Genomic DNA, 26,601 nt, shown 5'->3' on the forward strand with positions numbered 1-26,601 from the left:
TAAGGGAAGTCAGCAAGCAGCAGCAACAGCAATCGCAGTGAAATCACAGCTCTCGGTAGTCCCAGCTATCGGACACTCCCGAACTACACTGACCTGATTCCTGTTTAGCCCAGGATATGTAGACAACCTCTGAAGCAGGGTGCGGTCAAACTTTTCAAAAATGCTTCACACGGAATTTTCAAACGGGCACAAATCGCTCGTATTTGCTCACTTATCTTTGCCCGAAAACATTTCATGTTTTCGAGCAAAGAGGGGCAGCAGTGAGCACGTGATTTTTACCCTATATATGAATAATTCCCAAAAATTCAAACAAAATGATTTTCCTTTATTTTTACAATTCTTGTGAATTTTTGGTGTCATTTCGTGTTAATTGTTTGCATTTTATTGGTGCATGTTGATTCATATAAAACGCAAAACATGCATTCACTTTTTAGGATAGAATTTCATATTTTTAGGACCGATTAGAGGTTAATTTGTTTAGAACAAAACGTGAAAAATCACAAAATTAGTCTTTAAACAATTTTAGGAATTAATTAGTCTTTGTTTTGAAATAATTAGGATTTTATGTTAGTTTTGCATCTTTATAAAAATTATTATTAAATTAAAAATGAGAAAAGGAAATAAAAGAGAAAAGAAAATAAGGTTAGAAAGAGTGGTCTTAATAAAGACCCAAATTTGGGCCAATTCGTTGAAAATGTTCAGGCCCAAACGCCCTTAGACCCGTTCCAACCAGATCCAGGCCCAATGCTTCAATACCCGGTCTACCCCAATCCAGTCCAAAACGACGTCGTTTCCCCGGCCTTCAATCACGACCGTTGGATCTCATCAATCCAATGGTCCGGATCTAACTAGGATGTTTGGTATATAAGTGTCCGAAATTCCCCCCTCACCCCATTCGTACCGTGTCCTTCATCTTCATGAACCCTAATCCGCGTCGCCCCCAAATCCCTCGCCGGCAGTGAACGTCACTTACACCGTTCAAACCCAAATTAACACCATAGATCCCCCATGAATCCCTCTTTCCATTCCCGTTATTGGTTTCCCTCGAATGTTGCTAGAGTTCGTCGAATCTCAGTTTGAAGTTTTCCGGCCAAGTCGCAAGTTCATCCAAACCAGCCCAAAATCACACCACACCATCCTCAGACGTCCCTCAACCCAAATCCATGACCATCTTTCTTCGAATCTCGGTGAAGCGGCTCGAATTCTAGATCTAAGAATTTCTGGTCAAAATCCTAACCCAAAATCTTTGTGATTTTGGACCGTAATATCCTTAACCATGTGTTCTCTTGTAAAAACACATGGTTAGGGATTTTATGTGTCAAAAATCTAGAAAGATTCAGACGTCAGCAACTGGCCGGAGTTTCTCGTGCTTCGGTGAGTTTTCCTGTTTCTTTTTACTTGCATGGTTGAAGTTTTTGTTATAGTTTTGATTTCATTAAGTGGTCTGTTAATTTTACGATTTATTTTTGTGTATTAGTATAGTTTAAATTTTCTTTGTTCCTTGTTCCATCTGTTTTAATCAGTGAAGCATCTTCGCATTTTTAGTTTTGTTTTAGTTTGATGCATGTGTCATTGTTAGTTAATCATAGTTTTAATTTCAGAATCGGCATAATTGATTAGTTTGGATTCGATACCATTTTGTCCATAAAATGTTAGCTAGATGTTTAGGTTAATTTTAATTTCTTTTTAGTTCTGAATTTGATGTTCGAATGGTCGATTGTGAGCTTATTGGTTAAAAGTTAGTTTAATTTCATTTAATGTTGACTATTAGCTTAAGCTTTGCTTTGATTGATCCTGGTCTCTGGTTTTCCTAGTTTGTTTGAGTTTGTGTGATTGAACAATTGGGATTGGTTAGTTCAATTAGTTAATTTCTGAGTTCTAATTAATCAGTCCTAGTTAGTTTTGAATTAATTTAGGGGATTGGTTATAGTTGTTGAGAATGTAGGTAGAATCAGTAACTTTGAGAAGCTTTCAGGGGTAGTTTGGGCATGGAAAAGGGTAATTCTGATAGGAATAGTAATTTTAAAGTAAGAGAAAGGGTAGTATAGGTATTGCATGGGTAGAAGAATACCCTAGGGCCTTCTAGAATAGGATTTTAGTGTACATTTCAGCACAATAGAGGTGCTTACTTGAGTAACAAGTTAGAAATAAGAGGACCAAACTGAAAATAAGAGAGGGACTAAAAAGAAACTCAAAATCTGATTTACTCTTTGGTAGCACCTATAAAAGGGCATTAAATGCCTTGAGGAGGGGGACTTCTTTTTCAGCAGAAGATTCATATTTCATAGCTAGTTTAGCTTTTCCAAAAATTTTCCTTTCTAAGTTCTAGATTCAAAGTAGAAGTTAGAAATTCAAAAACTAAAAAAAGGCAAATAGATTCATAAAAAACTCAAAAAGCATGTACTGTTTCATTCAACCAGGAAACTGATTTTCCAGTTTTAGCAGCTGAGTTACAAATCTCAGTTCCTTTTCTGGTGATTTGAGTATTCAGAGAAATTTCTGGTTGTTTCAAGTAATATTGGGGTTTCAGTCAGGCTGTTTGGTTCCATTTGTTGAGTTTTCAAGTTTGGGGTGTTCTGGCTGTTTTTAAAACTCAGTGTTGAGTCCAATTTTTGGGATTCTGAGTTGCTGGGTTATTGATTCCTCTGTTTGGATTGTGAATTTGCTGATGCTGCTCACTATCGTCTTAACTGACCTCTCCTTTTCCATTTCTATTTAATTTCCAGGTATTTCTCATGCTCAAGCAATGCTGAAAATTACTGCCACTTGTAGAAAACAAATTTGAAGTGTGAATAATAGGAAACACATGCTTACACTTGAATATTTACCTTTACTGTTCATTTTTGTTGGTTGATTCATTTGGACTGGAATTTCAGTAATGTTAATGAGATTACAAGCTGTATAACTGTATAATTAATATATGGCATATAGACATAGTGTATTGTAACTGAGTCATCATGGTGGTTAATTTTAGTTTAGAATAAATGCTGTCAGTATAGTATATTGTGGTTTACAGAAAACAGAAATGGGGCGTCGAAACAGTAGTATTTTTAAACAATGTCTGTGTTGCAATTGTTAATATCAACAGGTGTTTGTTAATGATTAGTTTGTGAGTTCTAGTACCTTAGTGACATAATTTGAATAAATATGACAAGTTCAGGATTACATTTGGCTTAATTTATCACTTTGATAGTGCTTAAGGTAACTCAATAATTGATTAGTTAAATGGTTGCCCGCAGTTCATCATTTGTGGTCTAAAAGCTTGTTAGTTCAATGAGGGGATGTAATATGGGTTTAATTAGGAGATGGGTCCAATTGGTGGTTTTTCAATCCAGAGGATCGATCCCCAGACCTCTGCGAGCTCAATTGCTATGGGCCATTTCAGGCCCAACGCTTGCATTCACAATAGCTTTCCTCCCAATTATGCTGGGCCCTTTGAGGCCCAAGACCGGTTGTACGTTTTTTTAAATTGTAGAAAATTGTCGTCATTTTTTAGGTTGTCCCTTTTAACAAAAATCGATGAGACGAGCCTTACCGAGCAAAAAGAAATAAATCTGGGGCCCTCAATAATTGGTTGATTAAAAATATTTTAGACTTTGGGATAAGCCGTTTAGTAAATTTCGCGGCTTTCCCTAAAGATAACAACGCGTTAGGCCTTTTAGGAGTGTTTTAAATAAAATTACTTTCTTAAAACTTGGGTGCGCATTGATGCGACCCAAATCCAAATCTCGACGAAGTCGAAATGTGTCGACAACTATGGGTGCATTGATTGCAACGTGGTTCGAAACGCGTTTTCACGACGTCACAATTCTTTTAAAATAAATAATGATAAAAAGCAGTTTACGAATAAATGGCACATAAGCTAGCATGTGTTAAAATTAGATAAAACCAAATACAACAGTTAAGCGACCGTGCTAGAACCACGGAACCCGGGAATGCCTAACACCTTCTCCCGGGTTAACAGAATTCCTTACTCGGATTTCTGGTTCGCAGACTGTAACAGAGTCATATTTTTCCTCGGTTCGGGATTCAACCGGTGACTTGGGACACCATTAATCTCGCAAGTGGCGACTCTGAAATAATTAATAATTAAATCCTATTCCGGTTGTCCTTTAAATGGAAAAACTCCTTTGCGCCCTTCCGGGGGTGTAGGTGAAAAAGGAGGTGTGACACCTTGTTGACTCGGATGTGGTTCGATCTTGGTAAAATTATGCTAGAGCATATGGTTGAAGTGCGACCACTTGGGGCTCGCCGTCTGCATTACCCGAGTATGATCACTCGATTATTGCGAGCACACCATATAGAGGAGGAGTTCACTACGATAGGACTATTCCAGTGTCTTATCCTATTAGGGCCTTTGATGTTACGTCAGTGATAGACCCCCCTGCTAGTGTTGTTAATTCGGACCAGAGGTTGGTCCGCTTTGAGGAGATGCTACAACTACTGTTTGTTGACTTGTGCCTTCGTGTTGCTCGGGGGGAGACCGACTTGGAGGAGTTGCAACAAGATCACCCCCTTTCTACTATCACTCAATAGTGGTTGGGGTTGGCAAGAGGAGGACAGTTGCCACCTGATGAGGATGCGAACTCCATTCCCTCCGATGATGAGGAGTATTTATGCCCCTTTAAGGGTGCTTATGATTAGGCCTTGGGCCTTAGGGAGTCACCTTTTCGCTCTTGATTTTACTGTTTTGCATTAGAGACAATGCATCTCTTAAGTGTGGGGTAGGGTGCTCCTATTTGATTGTATTTGTACTTTTTGTCATTTGCCAATTGATTTTGTTTTATTTGTTTCTTGCTTTCTTAGACAATATGGTCTGTAAACTATAATTATGAATTCTATCGGGCCTGTAATAGTTAGTAATTAAGTATGTAGTTCGACTCTTCCCGACGATGGATTTCGTCGACTGGTTTCTTGAGGGAGATGAGTCGAAAGAAAGAAAAAAAATTAAATTATTTTTTTAAATATGTGAAAATCCAAAAATATGTCTTTTATTTTAGTTTTTTTAGGTAGTGTAACAATTCCCCCTTGGTTTTTCTTTGTGTCGCGGTTCTTTTCTAAGAGTTTTGCTTGAACCGGGTGTAGTTAAATCTTTTAAATTTTTTTTAGGAATTAAGAATCTTTAGTCAGGGAGCTAGTTTGAAGGATCAATTTCCCTTGATTGCATATGCCTTGAGAGTGGTAAGTACCTTAGTTGTGACACCTAGGCTCAATTCTTGACTCTTAAATAAGTGCCCTAAATTGTGTGATTAAAACTGTGCTGAACTGCTTTGACTAGAGTGTCTTGATTAGTCTAATCCTGAGTGAGTTACGTGCCATGTGTGTGTAAAGTTTTGTGTTATTATGTGCATTGCATTTGATTCCTAGAAATTTCCCCGTGTGTTTGCAAAGCGATATAGTAGTTTTGTTCAGTCTTGAAAGTGATATAGGCGTTTCTTTGTTGAGCTATATATATATATATTACCCGTCTAATTGCTATGTATCGTAGTTAACCCCTTTGAGCCTGTAATCCTATTTCTTTGGCAACCACTTTATAAGCCTTACCCAATTGTTTGAATTAACCGTCTATTTGAACCTTTTCACCTCTCATGAGCACTTGAATTGTTATGAACTTTGTAAAAGTTAAAGTGGGGTGGTTGGTTTGGCTTTTGAGTGAAACTAATAAAATAAGGAGAAAGGTGCATTGTGTTGAAAAAAAAAGTAAGAGCCACTTGAATTGAAAAAGAAAGAATAGGAAAAAAATAGTTGTATTGTAGTGAAAAGAAAAAAAAATATTCTTTGATAGTGATGACTCTTGACGTAATCGTGCTTAAAGACGTAGGGAGTTAATATATATATTGATGTGAATATGGAGTTATGGTTTGACATAAGTATGAGCTTGAATGTTAAAATGTATGTATTAAAGTGCTTAGGGAGGTGTAGTCACTCTTATATCTAAATGTATCCTAGCCATCCCGCAGCCTACAGTACAACCAATTAAAGTCCAACTTGATCCTAGACTGAATGAGCTCGATTAGTAGAGTAGTACCCTACGGGCAAACCTATGGTGCATCTTTTGTGGCATATGAATATTAATTTTGAGAGTGAGTGAATTCTTTCTATCTTGAGTTCCTAAATGTTTTTAAATTTTATTCTGTGGAACTACTCTCTTTTGTTGTATGAGGGCACTTGATTCATGAAGGAAAGGTAATGTCATTGACCTCTATGTTAGAGTAAGTGGGCGAGTAACTAATGCATGGTACTTTTGAGTCGAATCTTGAGGGTGGGATGTTATGATAAGGTGCTCAGTCTACTTTAATTATTCTTGGCATGGTGTATCCGGGAGGTTGTTTGATGAAAGGTTATCCCTAGATGTAGTGTAGTTCAAATGCTCGAGGACGAGCAATGGTCTAAGTGTAGGGTGTTGATGTTAGGCTAGAAACTCGTGTTTTAACCTTAAGTATTACATTCCAACTGCTGCATTTGTACATGTGTTTGAGCTCAAATGATAGTGAATTACACTTAGTACGTGTTTTATGCCTTGCAGGAAGTGATCCTGAGTTCAAAAGTTAATTTGGAGCTAAATCGATCAATATGGAGCTTTGAAGTCTGAGTAAAAGGCCAATACATTAAGCCGGGATCGTGTTCGGAGGTTGTGTACTAAGTCTGGATATTAAAAGAGGACGAAATAAGTTCACTCTGAGCAAATTACACTGCCGCGCCGCACGGTGCCATAGTGTAAAAGGCTGCCTTACAAGAAAGTGCAAAGATGCTGTTAAATCCCATTAGCGCGCCGCATAGTGCGGCATAGCTGTACAATATTTACAGAGTCAAGTCCTATTTCGCGCAGGGAAGGATGTTTCGTCTGGGCCCGACCCTACTTGGTATAAATACATATAAAAATGCTATTTTGAGGACTTTGGACACATCTTAGACCTAGGGAGACTATTTTGGAAGGGAGAAAACGTTTGGAGCAATTTCCGGAGGAGATTAGCATCGAATTCTTCATTCCTTCAGCTTTACTTTGTAATTTAGTTATGCAAATTATTTGGGAAATTGTTATTATGAGTATGAGTAGCTAAATTCCTAATCTAGGGTTTTGATGGAACCTATTGAAGGATGATTTTCTCCTTACATTAATATAGAATTGTCATAGTATTCTCTCTATTCGTTCAACTATATGCTCATTGTTGTTGATTGAAGGCCCCTCAATTAGCTGTTCCTATTTAGTGTGCATTACTCGGGAGAGAGTGTATATTTAGGTAGTTGTTGAACATCATCACTCCTAACATATATGAGGGACCAATACGAAGGGTTTAAAGGTGGGATTAGGGCTAACAAAACCTTGGGTGCGATCTAAGTGAGCTGTACTTAAAGCTAGCTAGCGTAATTCGGGAGAATATGTCTAGTATATTATTGTAATTACTCGGGAGAGAGTTACGACATTCAGAGTGCTCATGATTGATAGAGAAGACTTAGGCAAATTTATAGAAAACATAGAGGAAAGGATTCCGACAATAGGGGAAATCATAATCCTAGGTCCTTCCAATTCTTGTTTACAAACCGTTCATAGTTAGTTCTTAATTACTGCATTTTCATTATGTAATATTTAGTTAGTAAACATCCAATTTGTTACTTAAATATCTCCGAAGATTGAATACGATAATTTCTATGAGTCCAATAGCTGTGATTGATAGGTTAATTCCCTGTGGGATTCGACTCCGGACTTGTTAATCGGAATATATTTGCAGCGACCGCTTTGTTCTTTTTAAAAGGCATAATTGGGCGTGATCAATATTTCTTCACAAACTTGAAATTGTCTCCATTAAAGAACCCTTTCCAAACTTCTATAATTAAAATATTGACATAGTCTTCTCCTTGAAGGGGAGATGAATAAGTTGACTCAATATTGGCTTTGATTTATTCATTTTTTAGTGTGGACGGTGCTGTAAGTAGCCTCCCCCACTCCCTTCCAATTTCATCGGCGGCACTATATTTATAAATTAGGAAGACGATCAAATTTGTCCTTAGAATTAATTTTAATTTTATTTTGTCAATAGAAAAAAGCCTCATTTTTTCTTTTGATCGTTGGAGATCAATATCGGGAGTCATTATAAATTATAAATTAAAGTAAGAGTAAATTTAACCTTTTCCTTGAAACATTTAACAAGCGAGACAATTTGCGAACGAAACGATAATATATGAATGGACTAGAAATATGATGGAAGATAAGATCGAGTAATTCCAATAGTAAAGAAACAAATTTAGACTTTTATTACAAATAATGAAAAGTTGATTCTCCTTTTTGTTTTCCCCTATTGGACAAGATGGAGATGCCTTTTAGCAAACATTGAGAAAGAGTTGAATCTGTAAATATGTGAGAGAAAAACTTTTTCGCTCTTGCTAACATCAAGAATAATATTCATTAAATTATTACCCCTTTTTGACCTGTGGAAAAAACTTTATGATTAGAAAATTTGTGAAATTTAGGAGTGTTTGGATAATTAAACATAAGTGGAAAAGTTTATTGACATCATATACAAACAAAATAAATTAAAAATTACCAAGGAATTGTTTGATTCAAAAGATGTTAAAACCTTTTTGAACAAATCAATCAAAGATGAAAGAGTAAATCTTAGTCAAACATAATTAATTCCAGATCGAAAAGTTAACAACAATGATTGCATACGGGATGAAAGAGATATGATTGATCTTATTAAGATTCGACATTGTCTTTCTCATCAATCGATGAAGAAGTAGATTTACATCTTTTCTTCGAGGTCGTTTCCTCTTTTTCTAGAATACAAGAAGGGAGCTTTTTTTGTCTTCCTTTTTGAGAAATCGGAGAAGCCCCCCCCCGATTGAGAGCTTTCTTTGGCTATATATAGTCGAATTCCTTTTACCCTTTTTACGATTCGATGCTTTCTTGTCATTAATATGTCCTAGTCGTAATTTTAGGCGTTACTCCTTTTGATTCGTCGATTGGCACAGAGGAGGAATGAAGTGGGCTCTATTGACTTTCACTACCCGGTTACCAAAGCTGGGTGTCAGGTAACCTGGTCGAGCTGGTCAGATTTTGACCAATACAGTTAGTCCCTCCGTCTGTCGGGGTCATCCCATATCGGACTTCGGCATACGGATCATGTTCGTTACGAAGTCGAGAGAAATCTAGCCTACGACTTTCCATTCCTTAGTCACATTTTATGGGTTTTTAGCGGAGTGGTGGTGTCCTTTCGATCCTCCTGGACCGTTTCGACGGTTTTGGAATCGAAACGTCGGTTGGCACTGAAGCGTTGGTTCGTGGTTATCACCATTATGACACATTTCTGGGAGACTGAAACATTTCGTGCCTTATCATATTCGAATGGCGACTCTTGGTTTTCGTTCTCGGGGAATTTATGTCCCTTATAAATAGAGGAAACTTGTCACTTGACTGATTCACTTCATTTTTGCTTGAGAGAGTTCTTCAGATATAGCTTTTTCTCATACCTCGAATTTTTGCTTACCTTCCTGTCTACTGAAATCTTTCGTCTCTTCTTCTCATTACTTCTTTGGCGCATTTTCTGCTAAAAAAATGATTGGTGAATCTTATCGCGACCATCTTCCTGCTGCTAATCTGGTGCCGGAGAGCTCTGTTCAGGCCAGTCCGGGGGAGGATGCGGCTGAGGATGAGGAGATTCCTTAGTGGTTGAGATATTGCCTCGCCCAGGGAGAGAGGGGACTGGCTTTAGTTTTGGCGGCAGAGCGGAGCCGAAACCTGTCCCCTCCATCGTGAGGGAAAGGGGAAATGTAGAGTTGAAAGAAAGGTGAGGAATCCCCAATTACGTTGATATGCGGCCGATGGAGGGAGACGACATAGTTCACTTCGACGGTCCCAGGTACTGCGTGTTCTACGCCTACCCCTTTATTGTAGGGTACACACTCCCTTTTCCCATGTTGCTGGTGGATTTTTATCGTTTCTACGAAGTGTGCCCCGCCCAGCTTTCACCTTATTTGTACAAGTTATTCCTTATGCTGCTCAAATATGTGGAACTTGCCGATCGTGAGGTCACTTTAGGCCATATCTCAGCATTTTTGCTCCTCAACTGATCCTTGGTTCGATGATTCACATGCGTCCTCGAGGGTCGAGGAGTCTGGTGGTAAGATGGACGACAGAACCAACCGCCATTTCTATGAGAACTGCTTTTATATGCAGACCGAAAACATTGTGGCGGACCCAATGGGATTCCCTGAGAGATGGAACTTCGCACGTAAGTTTTATCTTTAGTCAGTGAAATGTTCGACCATTTTTTGTGAGTACTAAACTGTCTCGTCTTTGCAGCTGAGAGATTTCCCCCGCCGCCTGTCGAAGGGATTCGTGAATAGGTGGAGGCCATTCTTCCCCACACAGTGGGAGTTTGCACATAGTCGACCTTTCATGAGAGGTTTGGACGCAGGCCCCGTACAGGTGAGACAAAGCTTTTATCTGTTGTTCTCTATTCTTCTCTTTTTTGTTTAGCCTCTTATGTATCGTTCGTCGTTGCCAGTGAGGGTGCGGAGAGTAAGGGCTCCTCAGCTAGCCTTTCGCCAGCCGGCTGCATCTGCTCGCCCTATCGCAGTATCCACTATACGACCTTCATTGAGGGTTGCTTCGGTTGAATCTGCGTCCTTGGTTACTCCAGCGAGGGCCGCTTCCAAGGACGAGGTCCCCACCAATGTCGTTTGCCCAACAGACGAGTCACCATCTACTGGAGAGGAAAAGGAGCCTTCGAAGAGCGGAGAGTAGAGTTTGAGCTGACGCCCCCAACAATAATTCATCTGGACGACTCTCCCTCGACAGGCTCTGGAGAAGGTGTTATTTCGGCTCCCCATAAGGGCGGAATAGAACGTTGGAGTTGTTAGTGCCCACGATCAGCAATCAGGAACTCCTACCGCTGTCTTGGCTCAATCAGAAGTCCCTGCCGTCGTTGATGATCAACACCTTGTCATGGTAGAGAACCAAACCTCTGGGGCCGCTGTTGTGACTTCGGACGTGCCCTCATCTTCTGCAGCGGGTCGTGTTTCCTCTTCAGCAGCAAAAAGGGGAAAAAGCATGGTGATTGATGACTATGAGTCTGAGTCGGACCTAGGCTCATTCATTTGGTGGTTAATGCGAAAGGCTCGGCTCGTATCCTCCAGATCCCTTCCGGCGTTAATCTCTTGGCGGAGGGGGAAGATCTGGTACCGTAGTTCAGCCTGTTGTGCTCCGAAGCTAAGCACGAGTCCCTTCAGGATGTTCCCGATGCTGAATTGTGGGACGAGGTGACCGTTATGGGCTTGAGGGTACGTTACATTTTGTTTTCGCTTTATCCTTTTGCCCTTCTCGAAAGTACTAGTTTAACCCATCTTTCTGTTTTCCAGACATATATGGTGGAAGCGGAAAGCATTCGTAGAGCCAATATCCGGGCAAGGGTTTTCTTGAAGATGTTGGAGAAATACCATCGCTACCATGATAGATGTCGCGAGATGCATGAGCGGCTGAGGACGGATCCCCGTAATCGAGCTCTTGGTAAGGAGTTGGAGAAAAAGGACCAGGAATTGATGTATACCATCCGCAACAAGAGTGAGCTCAAGGAGCAACTTTTCATTAAGGACGAGGAGCTCGAGTTGGGTAGGGGGTCACGGCGGAATGCGAGCATTTACAGGGCAGGTTGAGGTCGATGCATTGGGAGATGGACTAGAGCTTGGTCAAGGTCGAGGCGATGAGCATAGAGTGGACTAGGAAACTGACCGCGATGGAGAGAAAAGTAGCTGGCTTGGAGAACATTGAGAGAGCCTTGTCTGAGTCTTTGGCGAGGGTGACGGCTCTGGAGAACACCATTTGCGTAATCTAGTCTGAATAGGAGTCGGAGAAAGCGGTAGCTACTCTGAGGGAGGCATGGCTCGAGGACCGCATTGGCGTAATTGATCAGGAGGCATCGGTTCTGGGAGATCGGATTGCGGCCTTGGAGGTGGAAAATGAACGATTACGGGCTTAGATTGAGTCATCTTCTGCTGTCGTTCCTCGCCAAATGCTTGAGCTCTGGGTTTATGCTAAAGCCCAGTGGGACATATATAAAAGTTTGTGGGAGGCGGGCACCGTGGCCGAGGATGCTTAAGAATAAGCACGAGCGAAAGCTCGTAAGGCTCGCATTAACTGTGAATATGACGCGGAGAGGCCCAAAGCTAATGAGGATGCGTATGATGGTAATGGAGAACCTCTTGGAGACGGTGATGACAGTGGTGATGATGACGGCGATGATGACTTGGAATGAAGAATGTTATCTTTTGTTTTTATTTTCGTTTGGTTTGTTGACTGTCGTTTGTTTTTTTTTTGGTTGGCCTAGGCCATATGTAAGCGGCGGTAGTCCGTGCTGTGACCTTGCATAAGTAAAAATTCTTTTCTTTGCTATTTGCCTTGTACTTCACTTTTATTTCCACCGTTCACGGCTTTGGTGCGAGATAAAGGCTCGTCCGACGAGTCCTGATTTTTCTTTTCTTCCGGTGGTGGTTGACCTTTAGGGACGTCATTCCAAATTTATCAAAATGTCGGCCTGTCGTTGTTCAATCGAGGTCGAACTCTTTTGGCGAAGGCTCTTAGCCTTAAAGGGTGTTATTTCGAACTTATTTTAATAATAGCTCGTCGTCGTTCGAACGAGGTCGAACTTTTCTTTTCGTTTGGCGAAGGTCCTTAGCCTTAAAGGATATTATTTCGAACTTATCGAAATAACAGCCCGCCATCATTCGAACGAGGTCTAACTTTTCTTTTCTTTTTGCGAAGGCCCTTAGCCTTAAAGGATGTTATTTCGAACTTATCGAAATAACAGCCCGTCGTCGTTCGAACGAGGTCGAACTTTTCTTTTCTTTTGGCGAAGCCCCTTAGCCTTAAAGGGTATTATTTCGAACTTATCGAAATAACAGTCCGTCGTCATTCGAGCAAGGTCAAACTTTTCTTTTCGTTTAGCGAAGGCCCTTAGCCTTAAAGGAGGTTATTTCGAACTTATCAAAATAACGGCCTGTCGTCGTTCGAATGAGGTTGAACTTTTCTTTTCGTTTAACGAAGGCCCTTAGCCTTAAAGGGTGTTATTTTGAACTTATCGAAATAACAACTCGTCGTCGTTCGAGCAAGGTCAAACTCTTCTTTTCGTTTAGCGAAGGCCCTTAGCCTTAAAGGGTGTTATTTCGAACTTATTGAAATAATAGCCTGTCGTCGTTCGAGTGAGGTCTAACTCTTCTTTTCTTTTGGTGAAGGGTCTTAGCCTTAAAGGGCATTATTTCGAATTTATCGAAATAACAGCCCGTCGTCGTTTGAATGAGGTCGAGCTTTTCTTTTCGTTTGGCAAAGGCCCTTAGCCTTAAATGGTATTATTTCGAACTTATCGAAATAACAGCCCATCGTCGTTCGAGCGAGGTCAAACTCTTCTTTTCGTTTGGCGAAGGCCCTCAGCCTTAAAGAGTGTTATTTCGAACTTATCGAAATAACAGCCCGTCGTCGTTCGAGCGAGGTCGAACTCTTCTTTTCTTTTGGCGAAGGCTCTTAGCCTTAAAGGGTGTTATTTAGAACTTATCGAAATAATAGCCCGTCGTCGTTCGAACGAGGTCGAACTTTTCTTTTCATTTGGAGAAGGCCCTTAGCCTTAAAGGGTATTATTTCAAACTTATCGAAATACCAACCCGTCGTTGTTCGAGCGAGGTCGAACTCATCTTTTCTTTTGGCGAAGGCTCTTAGCCTTAAAATGGTGTTATTTCAAACTTATCAAAATAACAGCCCGTTGTCGTTTGAGCGAGGTCAAACTCTTCTTTTCGTTTGGTGAAGGCCCTTAGCTTTAAAGGGTGTTATTTCGAACTTATCGAAGTGACAACCGTCGTCGTTTGAACGAGGTTGATCTTTTCTTTTTGTTTGGCGAAGGACCTTAGCCTTAAAGAGTGTTATTTCAAACTTATTGAAATAACGACCTGTCGTAATTCGAGCGAGGTCGAACTATTCTTTTCGTTTGGCGAAGGCCCTCAGCCCTAAAGGGTGTTATTTCAAGCTTATCGAAATAACAGCCTGTCGTCATTCGAGCAAGGTGGAACTCTTCTTTTCTTTTAGTTAAGTCTCTTAGCCTTTAAGGGTATTATCTCGAATTTATCGAAATAATATCCCGTCGTCGTTCGAACGAGGTCGAACTTTTCTTTTCGTTTGGCGAAGGCCTTTAGCCTTAAAGGGTGTTATTTCGAACTTATCGAAATAACAGCCCGTCGTCGTTCGAAAGAGGTCGAACTTTTCTTTTCTTTTTGTGAAGGCCCTTAGCCTTAAAGGGTGTTATTTCGAACTTATCAAAATAACAGCTCGTCATCGTTTGAGCAAGGTCGAACTCTTCCTTTTGTTTGGGGAAGGCCTTTAGCCTTAAAGGGTGTTATTTCGAACTTATCGAAATGATAGCCCGTCATTGTTCAAACGACGGCGAACCTTTCTTTTATTTTGGTGAAGACCCTTAGCCTTAAAGGGTGTTATTTTGAACTTATCGAAATAACAACCTGTCGTCATTCGAGCGAGGCCGAACTCTTCTTTTCTTTTAGCGAAGGCTCTTAGACTTAAAGGGTGTTATTTAGAACTTATCGAAATAACAGCCAGTCGTCGTTCGAACGAGGTCGAACTTTTCTTTTCGTTTGGCGAAGGCCCTTAGCCTTAAAGGGTATTATTTCAAACTTATCAAAATACCAACCCATCGTTGTTCGAGCGAGGTCGAACTCATCTTTTCTTTTGGCGAAGGCTCTTAGCCTTAAAAGGGTGTTATTTCAAACTTATCGAAATAACAGCCCGTCGTCGTTCGAGCGAGGTCGAACTCTTCTTTTCGTTTGGTGAAGGCCCTTAGCTTTAATGGGTGTTATTTCGAACTTATCGAAGTGACAACCGTCGTCGTTTGAACGAGGTCGAACTTTTCTTTTCGTTTGGCAAAGGACCTTAGCCTTAAAGAGTGTTATTTCGAACTTATTGAAATAACGGCTCGTCGTAGTTCGAGCGAGGTCGAACTCTTCTTTTCGTTTGGCGAAGGCCCTCAGCCTTGAAGGGTGTTATTTCAAGCTTATCGAAATAACAGCCTATGTCATTCGAGCAAGGTGGAACTCTTCTTTTCTTTTGGTGAAGTCTCTTAGCCTTGAAAGGGTGTTATTTCGAATTTATCGAAATAATAGCCCGTCGTCGTTCGAACGAGGTCGAACTTTTCTGTTCGTTTGGCGAAGGCCTTTAGCCTTAAAGGGAGTTATTTCAAACTTATCGAAATAACAGCCCGTCGTCGTTCGAGCGAGGTCAAATTCTTCTTTTCTTTTGGCTAAGGCTCTTAGCCTTAAAAGGGTGTTATTTCGAACTTATCAAAATAACAGCTCGTCGTCGTTCGAGCAAGGTCGAACTCTTCTTTTCGTTTAGGGAAGGCCCTTAGCCTTAAAGGGTGTTATTTTGAACTTATCGAAATGATAGCCTGTCGTCGTTCGAACGACGTCATACGTTTCTTTTCTTTTGGCGAAGACCCTTAGCCTTAAAGGGTGTTATTTCGAACTTATCGAAATGACAGCCCGTCGTCGTTCGAAAGAGGTCGAACTTTTCTTTTCTTTTTGTGAAGGCCCTTAGCCTTAAAGGGTGTTATTTCGAACTTATCGAAATAACATCACGTTGTCGCTCGAGCGAGGTCGAACTCTTATTTTCTTTTGGTGAACGCTCTTAGCCTTAAAGGGTGTTATTTTGAACTTATCGAAATAACAGTCTATCGTCGTTCGAGCGAGGTGGAACTCTTCTTTTCTTTTGGCGAAGGATCTTAGTCTTAAAATGTGTTATTTCAAACTTATCGAAATAACAGCCCTGTCGTCGTTCGAGCGAGGTCGAACTCTTTTTTTCGTTTGGCGAAGGCCCTCAGCCTTAAAGGGTGTTATTTCAAACTTATCGAAATAACAACCCGTCGTTGTTCGAGCGAGATCGAACTCTTCTTTTCTTTTGGCGAAGGCTCTTAGCCTTAAAGGGTGTTATTTCGAACTTATTTTAATAATAGCTCGTCGTCGTTCGAACGAGGTCGAACTTTTCTTTTCGTTTGGCGAAGGTCCTTAGCCTTAAAGGATATTATTTCGAATTTATCGAAATAACAGCCCGTCATCATTCGAACGAGGTCTAACTTTTCTTTTCTTTTGGCGAAGGCCCTTAGCCTTAAAGGATGTTATTTCGAACTTATCGAAATAACAGCCCATCGTCGTTCGAACGAGGTCGAACTTTTCTTTTCTTTTGGCGAAGGCCCTTAGACTTAAAGGGTGTTATTTCGAACTTATCGAAATAACAGCCCATCGTCAGTCCCGGTTTCTGGAGAGTCGGTCATCTTTCACGGGAATCCCAGTCCCTTAGGCATTGCTTGCACCGGGTGGTATAATGCTGGTGAATGCAAGGTGTTGATGTTTCGTTTAGGTTCGTGTTGTGTATGCCCCATGGTTGTTTTGTCTGACTCCTGCCGTCCAGCTCGGATATGTTGCCGGCAGGAGGAATTTCAGCTGTGTTGAAGCAATTTTCATCCTTCAATTGAGATGTTCCAGTGTACGCTTGTTCATGCGTGTCTTATGTGCTTGCCCGAACAAAAACTGGGAGGTAAGGATGAGATTTCCTTCGCTCCTGCCCGGTGATCCGGTGGGAGAATGCAGGTTGGTGGCATCGCTTGCTTTGTTTAGTATATCGCTGGTTGATGGGACGAAGATTTTCGAGCCCGGTAATCTTGCTTGGCTCTTCTTCCTCTTCCGTGCTGCTTTTGAGTCTCGCGTGGGTTGGATTCTCCCTTCGTGCTTCTTTTGGTGGGTGATTGTGTTTCTTGACTTTGATCTGGGAGAAACTAGGAATTTTCACTGAGAAATCCCCATAGACGGCACCAAATTGTTTGACTCAAAAGATGTTAAAATATTTTTGAACAAATCAATCAAAGATGAAGAGGTAAATCTTAGTCAAACATAATTAATTCCAGATCGAAAAGTTAACAACAATGATTGCATACGGGATGAAAGAGATATGATTGATCTTATTAAGATTCGACATTGTCTTTCTCATCAATCGATGAGGAAGTAGATTTACATCTTTTCGTCGGGGTCATTTCCTCTTTTTCTAGAATACAAGAAGGGAGCTTTTTTTGTCTTCCTTTTTGAGAAATCGGAGAAGCCCCCCCCGATTGAGAGCTTTCTTTGGCTATATATAGTCGAGGCCCTTTTACCCTTTTCTCGATTCGACGCTTTCTTGTCATTAATATGTCCTGGTCGTAATTTTAGGCATTACTCATTTCGATTCGTCGATTGGCACAGAGGAGGAATGAAGTGGGCTCTATTGACTTTTACTGCCCAGTTACCGAAGCTGGATGTCGGACAACCTGATCATAGTGGTCAGATTTTGACCAATACAGGAATCACTAAAACAAATCATTTCTGAAAGTGTTTGTGAAAAATGTGTGCAAACAAGCAGTTTTCTTTTTTAAATTGGTTTGTGAGTGGAATAAGGAATACGGAATGATGAAAATAAAAGTTAGGTAGGCTGCCATGGGAGACCTTCTTAAAGACTGGACTAGTCTTATTTTAGCAGTGAGGACTCTCTTGGCTCGGTCACCACTGAATAAGTTTTTCAACAACTAAAACTAAATTTTTACTAGTCCAACTAATTTAAATTCACACGGTTCATTCTGAGGGATAATTATTTCTATTAAAAATTTTTTCTATTCACAAGGTCGAAATCGAAACCCATGATATTAGGAGTAGAAGAATCTCATTCATTCTACCATATTTCTTGGCGGTAAATTGAACATGTTTTTTCCGAAGAGACTTTATTTTAAGCAAAAAAAAAAAAAAAAAAAAGCTTAAAATTTATGTTTTCGCAGAAATTAACACAGATAATCTCGAAAAACTTGTTCCCAAAAAATCAATCACACACACAATTTTCCTGAATTCTTTTTTCAGTTTTTTTAGAACACTTAGTTTTCTTAAAATTTGATCACAACCAAAATCTAATGCTACCTAGGAATTCCAAAGAGTGCGAGAAAGAAGTCTCTAAATATCCAATAAGGGTACTAGAATGTTTTAAAAATGGAAGTAAACTACTAGCAGAACGTGCTCAAATTTATTAAACTATACATGCAAAAAGTGTAGTGCGTTTTACACCAATAGCTCTAAAGAGACTACTAAGTGCATGGTCAGCAATTAGTATTTACTAATATTCAATCTCTTTGTTTTTTTTTTTTAATTTACCACAAGATCATATCGAATTATATATCTGCAAACCTGTATTATATTCTCTATATCAGTCATTTTTTCTAGAAATAATTGTTGGTTCCCGGTATCTTCTTACTTGCTATATTTGTAAATTATAATTCTGGAGAAAAAAAAGTTAGCGTATAAACGTAAATATAAACGAAACAATAATTAATTCGAGCTCACTGAATTCACAGTGTTTCCTTAAGGAATTTAATCCCCTCCTAGTACCCAAGATTATGGATTATTTCCTCCCAGGATAGAACGAATTACACACTGGTGTAGCGGTACTTCAAACCCCAGTGTTTCAGCGAACAAAAAGTTCTGCAGCAAATCACACTTACGATTACTTTGTTTGTAGTTTAAAAATAATGCAGAACAAGGGAGGAGAACACAGAAGTCGAATGAAAATTCTGAGCGGAAGGACTGCAATGTATAGCCGCTGTTGAGTTCTTACTGAAGAGGATATCAACGATAGCCAAGCTCTCAAATTCGTTTCTGCCTGTGTTTTTCGGTGTCACTGCTTTAACCGTTGTTACACATATTTATAGTGCAGTCAACTATTAAGAAATGACCAGCCACCACTCATGGTGGAGCAATCACTAGGCTGTTATGGAGGAAGCACTTGACATGGTGGAAGGAGCACTTGCTCATGGAGCACTAGGCTGCTAATGGACAATGGAGCATGCACTTGGCCGAACTGGTTGGATACTTGGATTCTATCCATGGATTGGAAAATATCCGTTACAAGCACGGATAATATTACGCTAATATTCACTATTAACAAATAAATTTGATCCAAAAAATAATCAATCAATCATTTGACCGAATCGGAAGCTGAAGCCGAAGCCAAAGTTGCCCTTTTTTTAACTCTTTAAGAGCTACAAGAAGAACAATTATATATATACCCACCAAAAACCTTTTCCTCTTCCAATATGTGACAATGTTTCAACAAAGGGAAACTTGAAATTTTACTCAAAAATTTCATTTTCCCTCCATTTCCCATTCACCCTCTTTTTAAGACTTTTTTCATCTTAAAAATTCTCAACAATAACTACAAGAAAATACACATACTTTATACCATAACAAAAATAACCCATATTTTTCTTGGTCTTTGTACGTATTGCATTTAAAATAGGATATATGGTGCATAATATTAAAAAAAATCAATGTTAACCTTATTCTTAGAGTAATAAAAATAGAAAGATGAAATTGAGGTTTTATAGTCTTTTTAGTGTTTTATCCCCGTAAAACTAATATCCGTTTGAAGTTATCCCTTATTACGTATAATATAAAATAAAATTAGAATTACGGTATAAAATTATATCAGTATTACTTAAACATAAAACAAAATGCAGATCAAATGAAGTAACAAATAATATATTATTTTCTATCTAATCCCAGGAACCAAAAGACCCCTTAATGTTTTAAGGTATCATATAGTACAAGTTTTTAGTTGTAAATTTTTTGACAAATAAAAATGAAATTAAGAAAAACAAAATAGAGGTTGCATTTGTTAATAATTTTTTTAGTTTCTCGAAGAAAAATCTTGATGTGATTTCTTCTAGGGTGTGTTTGGCATGAAGGAAAATATTTTTAAATTTTCCCATGTTTGGTTGACTTAAATATTTTGGAAAACATTTTCCTTATGAACTCATTTTCCTTTGATTGGAGGAAAAGATTTTCCTTATCAAGAGAAGGAAAAACATTTTCCAAAACTCCTTCTCAACATTTCCCACTCTCACCAACCACCCCACCCCCTCTCTTCAAATAAGGTTTTTTTTTTTTTCAAATTTCAGTTTTTCCTTTTCCTGCACCGCCCACTACCCACCCCAATCCCCTCACCTGCCTCCCCCGCACAAAAAAATTTTACTTTTTTTTTGTAATTTAAATTTCTGTTTTTTTTTCGTTTTTACTGTCACCCCCGGCCCCGCCCCTCTCCCCCGAAAATAAATATTTTTTAAATATATTTTTCAGTTTTAATTTTTTTATTTATCGGTTTAAAGGTTCAAAATTTTACAAGTTCCAAAATTATGAGTTCGGAAGTTTATGTGTTTGGAAGTTTACGGGTTCGAAATTCCGCGGTTTCGAAAGTTTAACGGTTCGGAAGTTTATGAAATTTGTGGGTTCGGAAGGTTGCTGGTTTGAAAGTTTATGGCTTCATGTTTATTATATCTAAATTATTTATGAATACTCTTGAGAAGTCATTTTCCTTAATTTGCGTACCAAACACCGGAAAATGAATAAGATTACTACTTATTTTCCAAAAAAATATTTTCGTTATACCAAACACATCCCTAGTGTACACGTCTATGATCATGACTCACAAAGGCAGGCGTATGTATAATATCGAGGGATTATCGGATCTCGTAAACTTCGACAAAACTTTTTATATATATCTGTATATACCTTAAAAATAATAAATTTAAATAACTTGATGCCCTGAACTAAAAGCCTTTAGAAGGCATCGATCTTTCTAATTTTACCAATTAGATGATATCAGGTGATGTACTGTGCAGCCAGGATATAACAGATAGTCAAGTCAAAATATTTCTTGAACGTGGAAGTTTGCTCATTATCGGGGTGTCATTATGTATAAATAATTAAATATCATATAAAAAATTAAAATACAATATGTGATATATGAATAAAACACAGTTAAGTACCTTACTACAATTCTACTAGACAACTTTCGTTTTTTTTAAAGGAATTATAATAGTCTCGTTAAAATTAATACTAAATACTTTTTTTCCAATTCACTTTAAAAGTATTTGTTGTGGCTCTAATGTTATTGGCAATTAGTGATCTACAGGCAATTTTGCCCTTAACTAATGGTCAAGGGTCCAAAGTCTCGAATTTTATCTTTTAGCATACACAATATATGGTGGAAAATTTTCTAGAACTAATAAAGACACGCAGCTACTGGGAATCAAAGTCTTGAACTCCGTAACAAAGCTGCAGCCCCCGACCAAGTGAGCTAAGAGCTTTTTCTTTAAAGCAGTGCCACTTTATTTATTTGTTTCATCTCTTTGCATATCAGTTAGATATTTATATATTTAGTAAAATAATTCGATCAAGCCGTGTCTGATGACACCGCTTGAGTCCACCCCTGCGTATTATAGATTGCAATCATGTGCAGATAATACTTAGTGAGACTGGACAAATTAAGTTTGGTAAGTAACGTTTTATGTTGATTATCTCCTCCCGCCATCTAACACTTCAACCCCACTCTCATTCCCTCCTACCCTCACCTACCACCCAAACCCCCACCCTCATGTTCCCACCGCAGCCTCACCCCTATAGGAGCGGAGGCAGAAGCCAATAGTTATTGCGGGATCGATCAAACTCAGTAACTTTTATTCAAATTGTATATTTGTGTTAAAAAATTTATTAACTATATGCAAATATTAAATATAGAATATAGTTGTCTTTCAAAATTTCCAAACTCTTAAGATTGAAATCTTTCCTCCACCTCTCCACCCCAATTGTATTTGCGTAGATTATATATTAATAATACTCTTCAGACAATATATTATGCTTGTATGAGTCCGAATTTGATCGACCACGGCCTATAATGAGTATGACAAATGACCGAAAACCTGCGAGTCGACAGAGGGGTACGACCCTGAGGTGGAAGTAGAGGCACTATCGTATCGGCATTAGATTGGGTATATAAGTGGGACTTAAGTCTTGTAAAGGGACAAGGGATTTTTCAGACAGAACAATTATCATCTCTCTTTCTACTATTATCATATCTCTCTTTACTATTATCATCTCTCTATCATCATCCTCTCCCCATTATTATCATCCTAGAGTTTATTATCTTCGACTAAGATTTGCCTTTTCATCTTCGATTGATTTGCTTAAAAAGAGTTCAAAATCTTTTGAGTCAAACAATTTGGCGCCGTCTGTGGGGATTTCCGTAGCCGAAATCATAGTTCTCATCTAGGTTCTCGAAAGTTACGATTGTCGTTCTTCAAACCCTATAAAAACCAATAATGGCGGAGAAAGAAGCAACGCTGAAGATGATATCAGATGTCTCAAAAAACCTCCTAAGCTCCCTTAACGAAGCCGGTAGAGAAGACACCGAGAATACAAAACCAAGGGATACACCGGAGGGGGAGATCTCACCCTCTCCACACGAGGATCTGACGGTCTTGAGCGAAAGGAGAGCCTTCACATCCACGACGAGAGAAACACCACCAACAATCAAAAAGCTGCTAGAGGAGTGGTTGACAAGTGCTTTGAGTAGCATGCTCGAAAAACCCCATCAAGGAAATGGTGAAAACTTACCAACGGCAGAAATCGTAGCTACCATCGGCGAGCCAGATGCTATGCGAACGGGCAACACCCACACTGTCATCGACGCAAGTGACGATGCGCTCATGGCCATCCTAAAGAAAATGGAAGAGATGGAAAATGAGAACAAAGCACTCCGTGATCAAATGAAGGAGCACCAGGAAAGAGTTGATAAAATACCTGGCGCACCAAAACTACTACCAAAACGTGATGTGGGCCGATTCGTCGAACAACCATACAGCGATGGAGATGCTCCTCACCCATCCCAAAAACCTTTAAAATACGCCATACTTGAGAATATACGACGGGACTACGGATCCAGAGGATCATCTAATCCATTACGTCACTGCGGTAAAAGGCAATGACCTGTCAAAAGAACAAGTGCCATCTGTGTTGCTGAAAAAGTTCGGTGAGACTCTGATAGGAGGAGCGTTAACATGGTACTCCCAGCTACCATCACGATCGATATCAACATTTGAGGAGATGGCATATAAATTCGCCACCGCTCATGCAGGGGCAAAGAAGGCTGAAGCTAGGGTCAATGACATCTTCGCCATTAGGCAAACGGCGGGCGAGGGACTTCAAGACTTCCTGGCCCGATTCAACAGAGTAAGGATGGGCCTGCCAAATGTATCAGAAGGAATGGCGGTAGTGGCCTTCCAAAATGGGTTAAATAGGAACAGATCAAAGGCAACCAAAACATTGCTCAACAGACTCATGAAGTACCCCCCACCACCGTGGGAAGAGATTCACAACGCCTATTGCGCTGAGGTAAGGGCAGACAAAGACGATCTAAATGGCCCAACTCAGCGACTAACGTCTGTCCAGACCGAGGCAAGGAGATATCGGCATAACGATTGGCGAAGGGATCAACCCCCGCGTTTCAATCGAGAAAGGCATCAGCCATATGTCAGAACATCTAACCCACCTCCTCCAAGGTATACGGACGTCGTGCTACGACATACCGTTCCCCTTCAAAACGAAAGAGGTATGCCTCCACTGTTATCTGCTCATAACTTTTGTGTTTCCTCTTCTGAGATAGTGTACGCATTAGTGAAACTTGGCATGAAGGTGCAATGGCCACAAAAAATGAAATCGGACCCATGCGCGAGAAGGTCAAACATCCTCTGCGAATTCCATCAGGAAAAAGGACATAAGACCGAGGATTGCATAGGTATACGACAAGAGGTGGTCAGGATGTTAAACCAGGGGTACCTGAAAGAACTGCTCAACGATAAAGGAAGGGCCAACTTTGCTAGAGGACGTGACCCATCTCAAGGACCTCCAAATCCACCCTCGCCAACACGTACCATACAGATGATCATTGGCGGTGGCGACGACTCGACAATCAACCATGTGAAGTTCACCACCGCATACAACTCAAATGGACGGTCGCCCACGAATGGTATGATGACATCGAAGACAGTATCATCTTCGAGAAGTCAGATGCCGACGATTTATCTTTCCCTCATTATGATGCTTTGGTTATAACTATATGATTCGCTGATACAGATGTAAAAAGAATCATAGTAGACGACGGAAGCGGCGCGTGTATTATTCACCCAAGAGTTCTCATACAAATGAGGCTCGAAGATAAAATAATACCGCGTTGCATAACACTAATGGGTTTTAACAATGCAGTAGAGCGGACATCCGGGGAAATAGCACTACCAGTCCTAGCAGGGGTAGTCACGCTGGAAACAACATTCCACGTCATGAACCAGGAAACAACCTATAACGCCATCATAGGATGCCCATGGATACATGCCATGCGAGCCTTCCCCTCAAGCTTCTATCAAGTGATCAAATTTCCCACCCCGTGGGGAATATTCAGCATCTGAGGCGAGCCGCGCACCACCCAGGAATGCTATCGGATCGCCCAAGATTGCACGCACACCAAACAACTGAAAGGTGTAAGTGCGGAGGCATAGCAATCAGTTATGTCGGGAACTAAACCCGACCCACCAACAGAGGCCATCAGAGACCCAAACATCATAGAAGCCTGCAAGGCAACTATAGAGGACCTCGACCCAGTCCTATTGGACGACGCCGACAACGCAAAAAGGCTTACATAGGGCACAACCTCTCAGAGCCAGGTAAGTATCACGAATTCTTAACTAACAACACCGATTTATTTGCCTTTTCCCATTCAGATATGCCAGGGATCCCAAAGGACATCGCCACTCATAGGCTGAACGTCGAAACACTCTATCCGCTGGTACGACAGATGAGGAGAAAATTCAATGCCGCAATCAATGAAAGAGGTGGATAAATTACTCGCCAGCGGTTCCATCATAGAATCGAAATACCCCCAATGGGTCGCCAATGTGGTCATGGTCAAAAAGAAGAATGGGAAATGGCGAATGTGTGTGGACTTCATCGATATAAACAAAGCATATCCAAAAGACTCCTTCCCATTACCCCATATCGACCAACTAATTGATGCGACAGCGGGGCACGAATTGCTGAATTTTTTGGATGCCTACTCCGGTTACAACTAGATTCTAATGGCCGAGGAGGATCAGGAAAAGACGACTTTCATCACTCATCAAGGAACTTATTATAAAATGATGCTGTTCAGACTCAAGAACGCAGGGGTCACTTACCAGAGGTTGGTCACCAAAATGTTTAAGGAACAGCTCGGTAAGACCATGGAGGTCTATATCGATGATATGTTGGTAAAGTCGACAAATAAGGAAGACCACATTAGCCATTTGAAAGAGGCCTTCGAGATATTGAGGCAATACAGGATTAAGTTGAATCTGGAGAAGTGCGTCTTCGGCGTGGCCTCGAGAAAATTCCTAGGTTTCCTCGTATCACAACGAGGGATAGAAGTCAACCCGGATCAAATCAAAGCCATCGACACAACACCTGAGGTACTGACCAGCAAAAAATATTTACATAACCGCCTTGTCGAGGTTCATTTCACGATCCTCGGACAGATGTCATAAATTCTTCAATGTACTGAATAAATACCACGGGATGCAATGGAACGAGGAATGCATCGACGCCTTGAGAAAATTAAAAGCGTACCTATCCTCACCGCCACTACTTGTCAAAGTGGATCTGGGTGAGTCTCTGCTCGTATATTTGGCAGTATCCAAAGTCGCTGTTAGTGCAGTCTTGATCCGCGAAAATAAAGGTACGCAGTCTCCTATTTACTATATCAGAAAAATCTTAATAGATGTCGAGACAAGGTACCCCCACCTTGAAAAACTAGCTCTGGCACTGGTCGTAGCTTCACGCAAGCTTAGACCATATTTTCAATGTCACCCCATAAAAGTAATAACAACCTTCCCCCTAAGAGGTATCCTGCATAAACCCGAGCTCTCAGGCAAGCTTGCCAAATGGGCCATAGAACTAACCGAGCACCACATAACTTACCAACCACGAACTGCCATTAAGTCGCAGGTGCTCGCCGATTTCGTCACTGACTTTGGCGCAGAAATATTGCCCGAGGCGGAACACGAAGCGCTTCGCGCTTCCGCATCTACCGACCTTTGGACCCTCTACACCGATGGCGCTTCGAATGCCTTGGGTTCGGGACTAGGACTCATCCTCGAAGTCCCTACAGGCTAAGTAATTTGCCAGTCCATACGATGCCTCGAAATGACTAATAACGAGGCCGAGTATGAGGCTGTGATTGCAGGTTTGAAGTTAGCCCTCAAATACGGCGCCCGACGCCTCATCCTCTATTGTGACTCTCAACTCGTTGTAAATCAAGTCACCAGGACTTTCCAAATCAAAGAGCAGAGACTGCAAAGGTACCAGTCGGAAATCCACAAACTACTACCGGAGTTTGATGAATGCCGCCTCGATCAGATTCCTAAGGCACAAAACATTGAAGCAGATGGCCTCGCCAATTAGCTGCGGCCACCAAGAATATTAACAAGGAAAACATGGTCACCCTCCTTCGCTCGGCCATAGACCACGTCGAGGTACTTTCTATGAACCTAACTTGGGACTGGCGTAATCGCCTCGTAGCCTATTTGCAGGATGGAATGCTCCTGCAAGACAGAAAAGAAGCCAAGAAACTCCGGGTGTAGGCAACTCGATACAGCCTAATAAATCACGACCTCTACAAGA

General features: G+C 40.5%; 1 protein-coding gene across 1 annotated transcript; it reads left to right on the forward strand.

Moving 5' to 3' along the window:
- The first annotated feature begins 22,998 nt into the window (after positions 1 to 22,998).
- LOC138883711 (uncharacterized) lies at positions 22,999 to 24,356 on the forward strand. Its single transcript, XM_070164417.1, has 2 exons — positions 22,999 to 23,920; positions 24,028 to 24,356. Exons 1-2 carry the CDS (start codon positions 22,999 to 23,001, stop codon positions 24,354 to 24,356), a joined length of 1,251 nt encoding a protein of 416 aa, XP_070020518.1.
- The last annotated feature ends 2,245 nt before the right edge of the window (positions 24,357 to 26,601 follow it).

The sequence above is a fragment of the Nicotiana sylvestris genome, chromosome 12 (genome assembly GCF_000393655.2).
Source record: "Nicotiana sylvestris chromosome 12, ASM39365v2, whole genome shotgun sequence".
In the NCBI taxonomy this organism is placed as follows: Eukaryota; Viridiplantae; Streptophyta; class Magnoliopsida; order Solanales; family Solanaceae; genus Nicotiana; species Nicotiana sylvestris.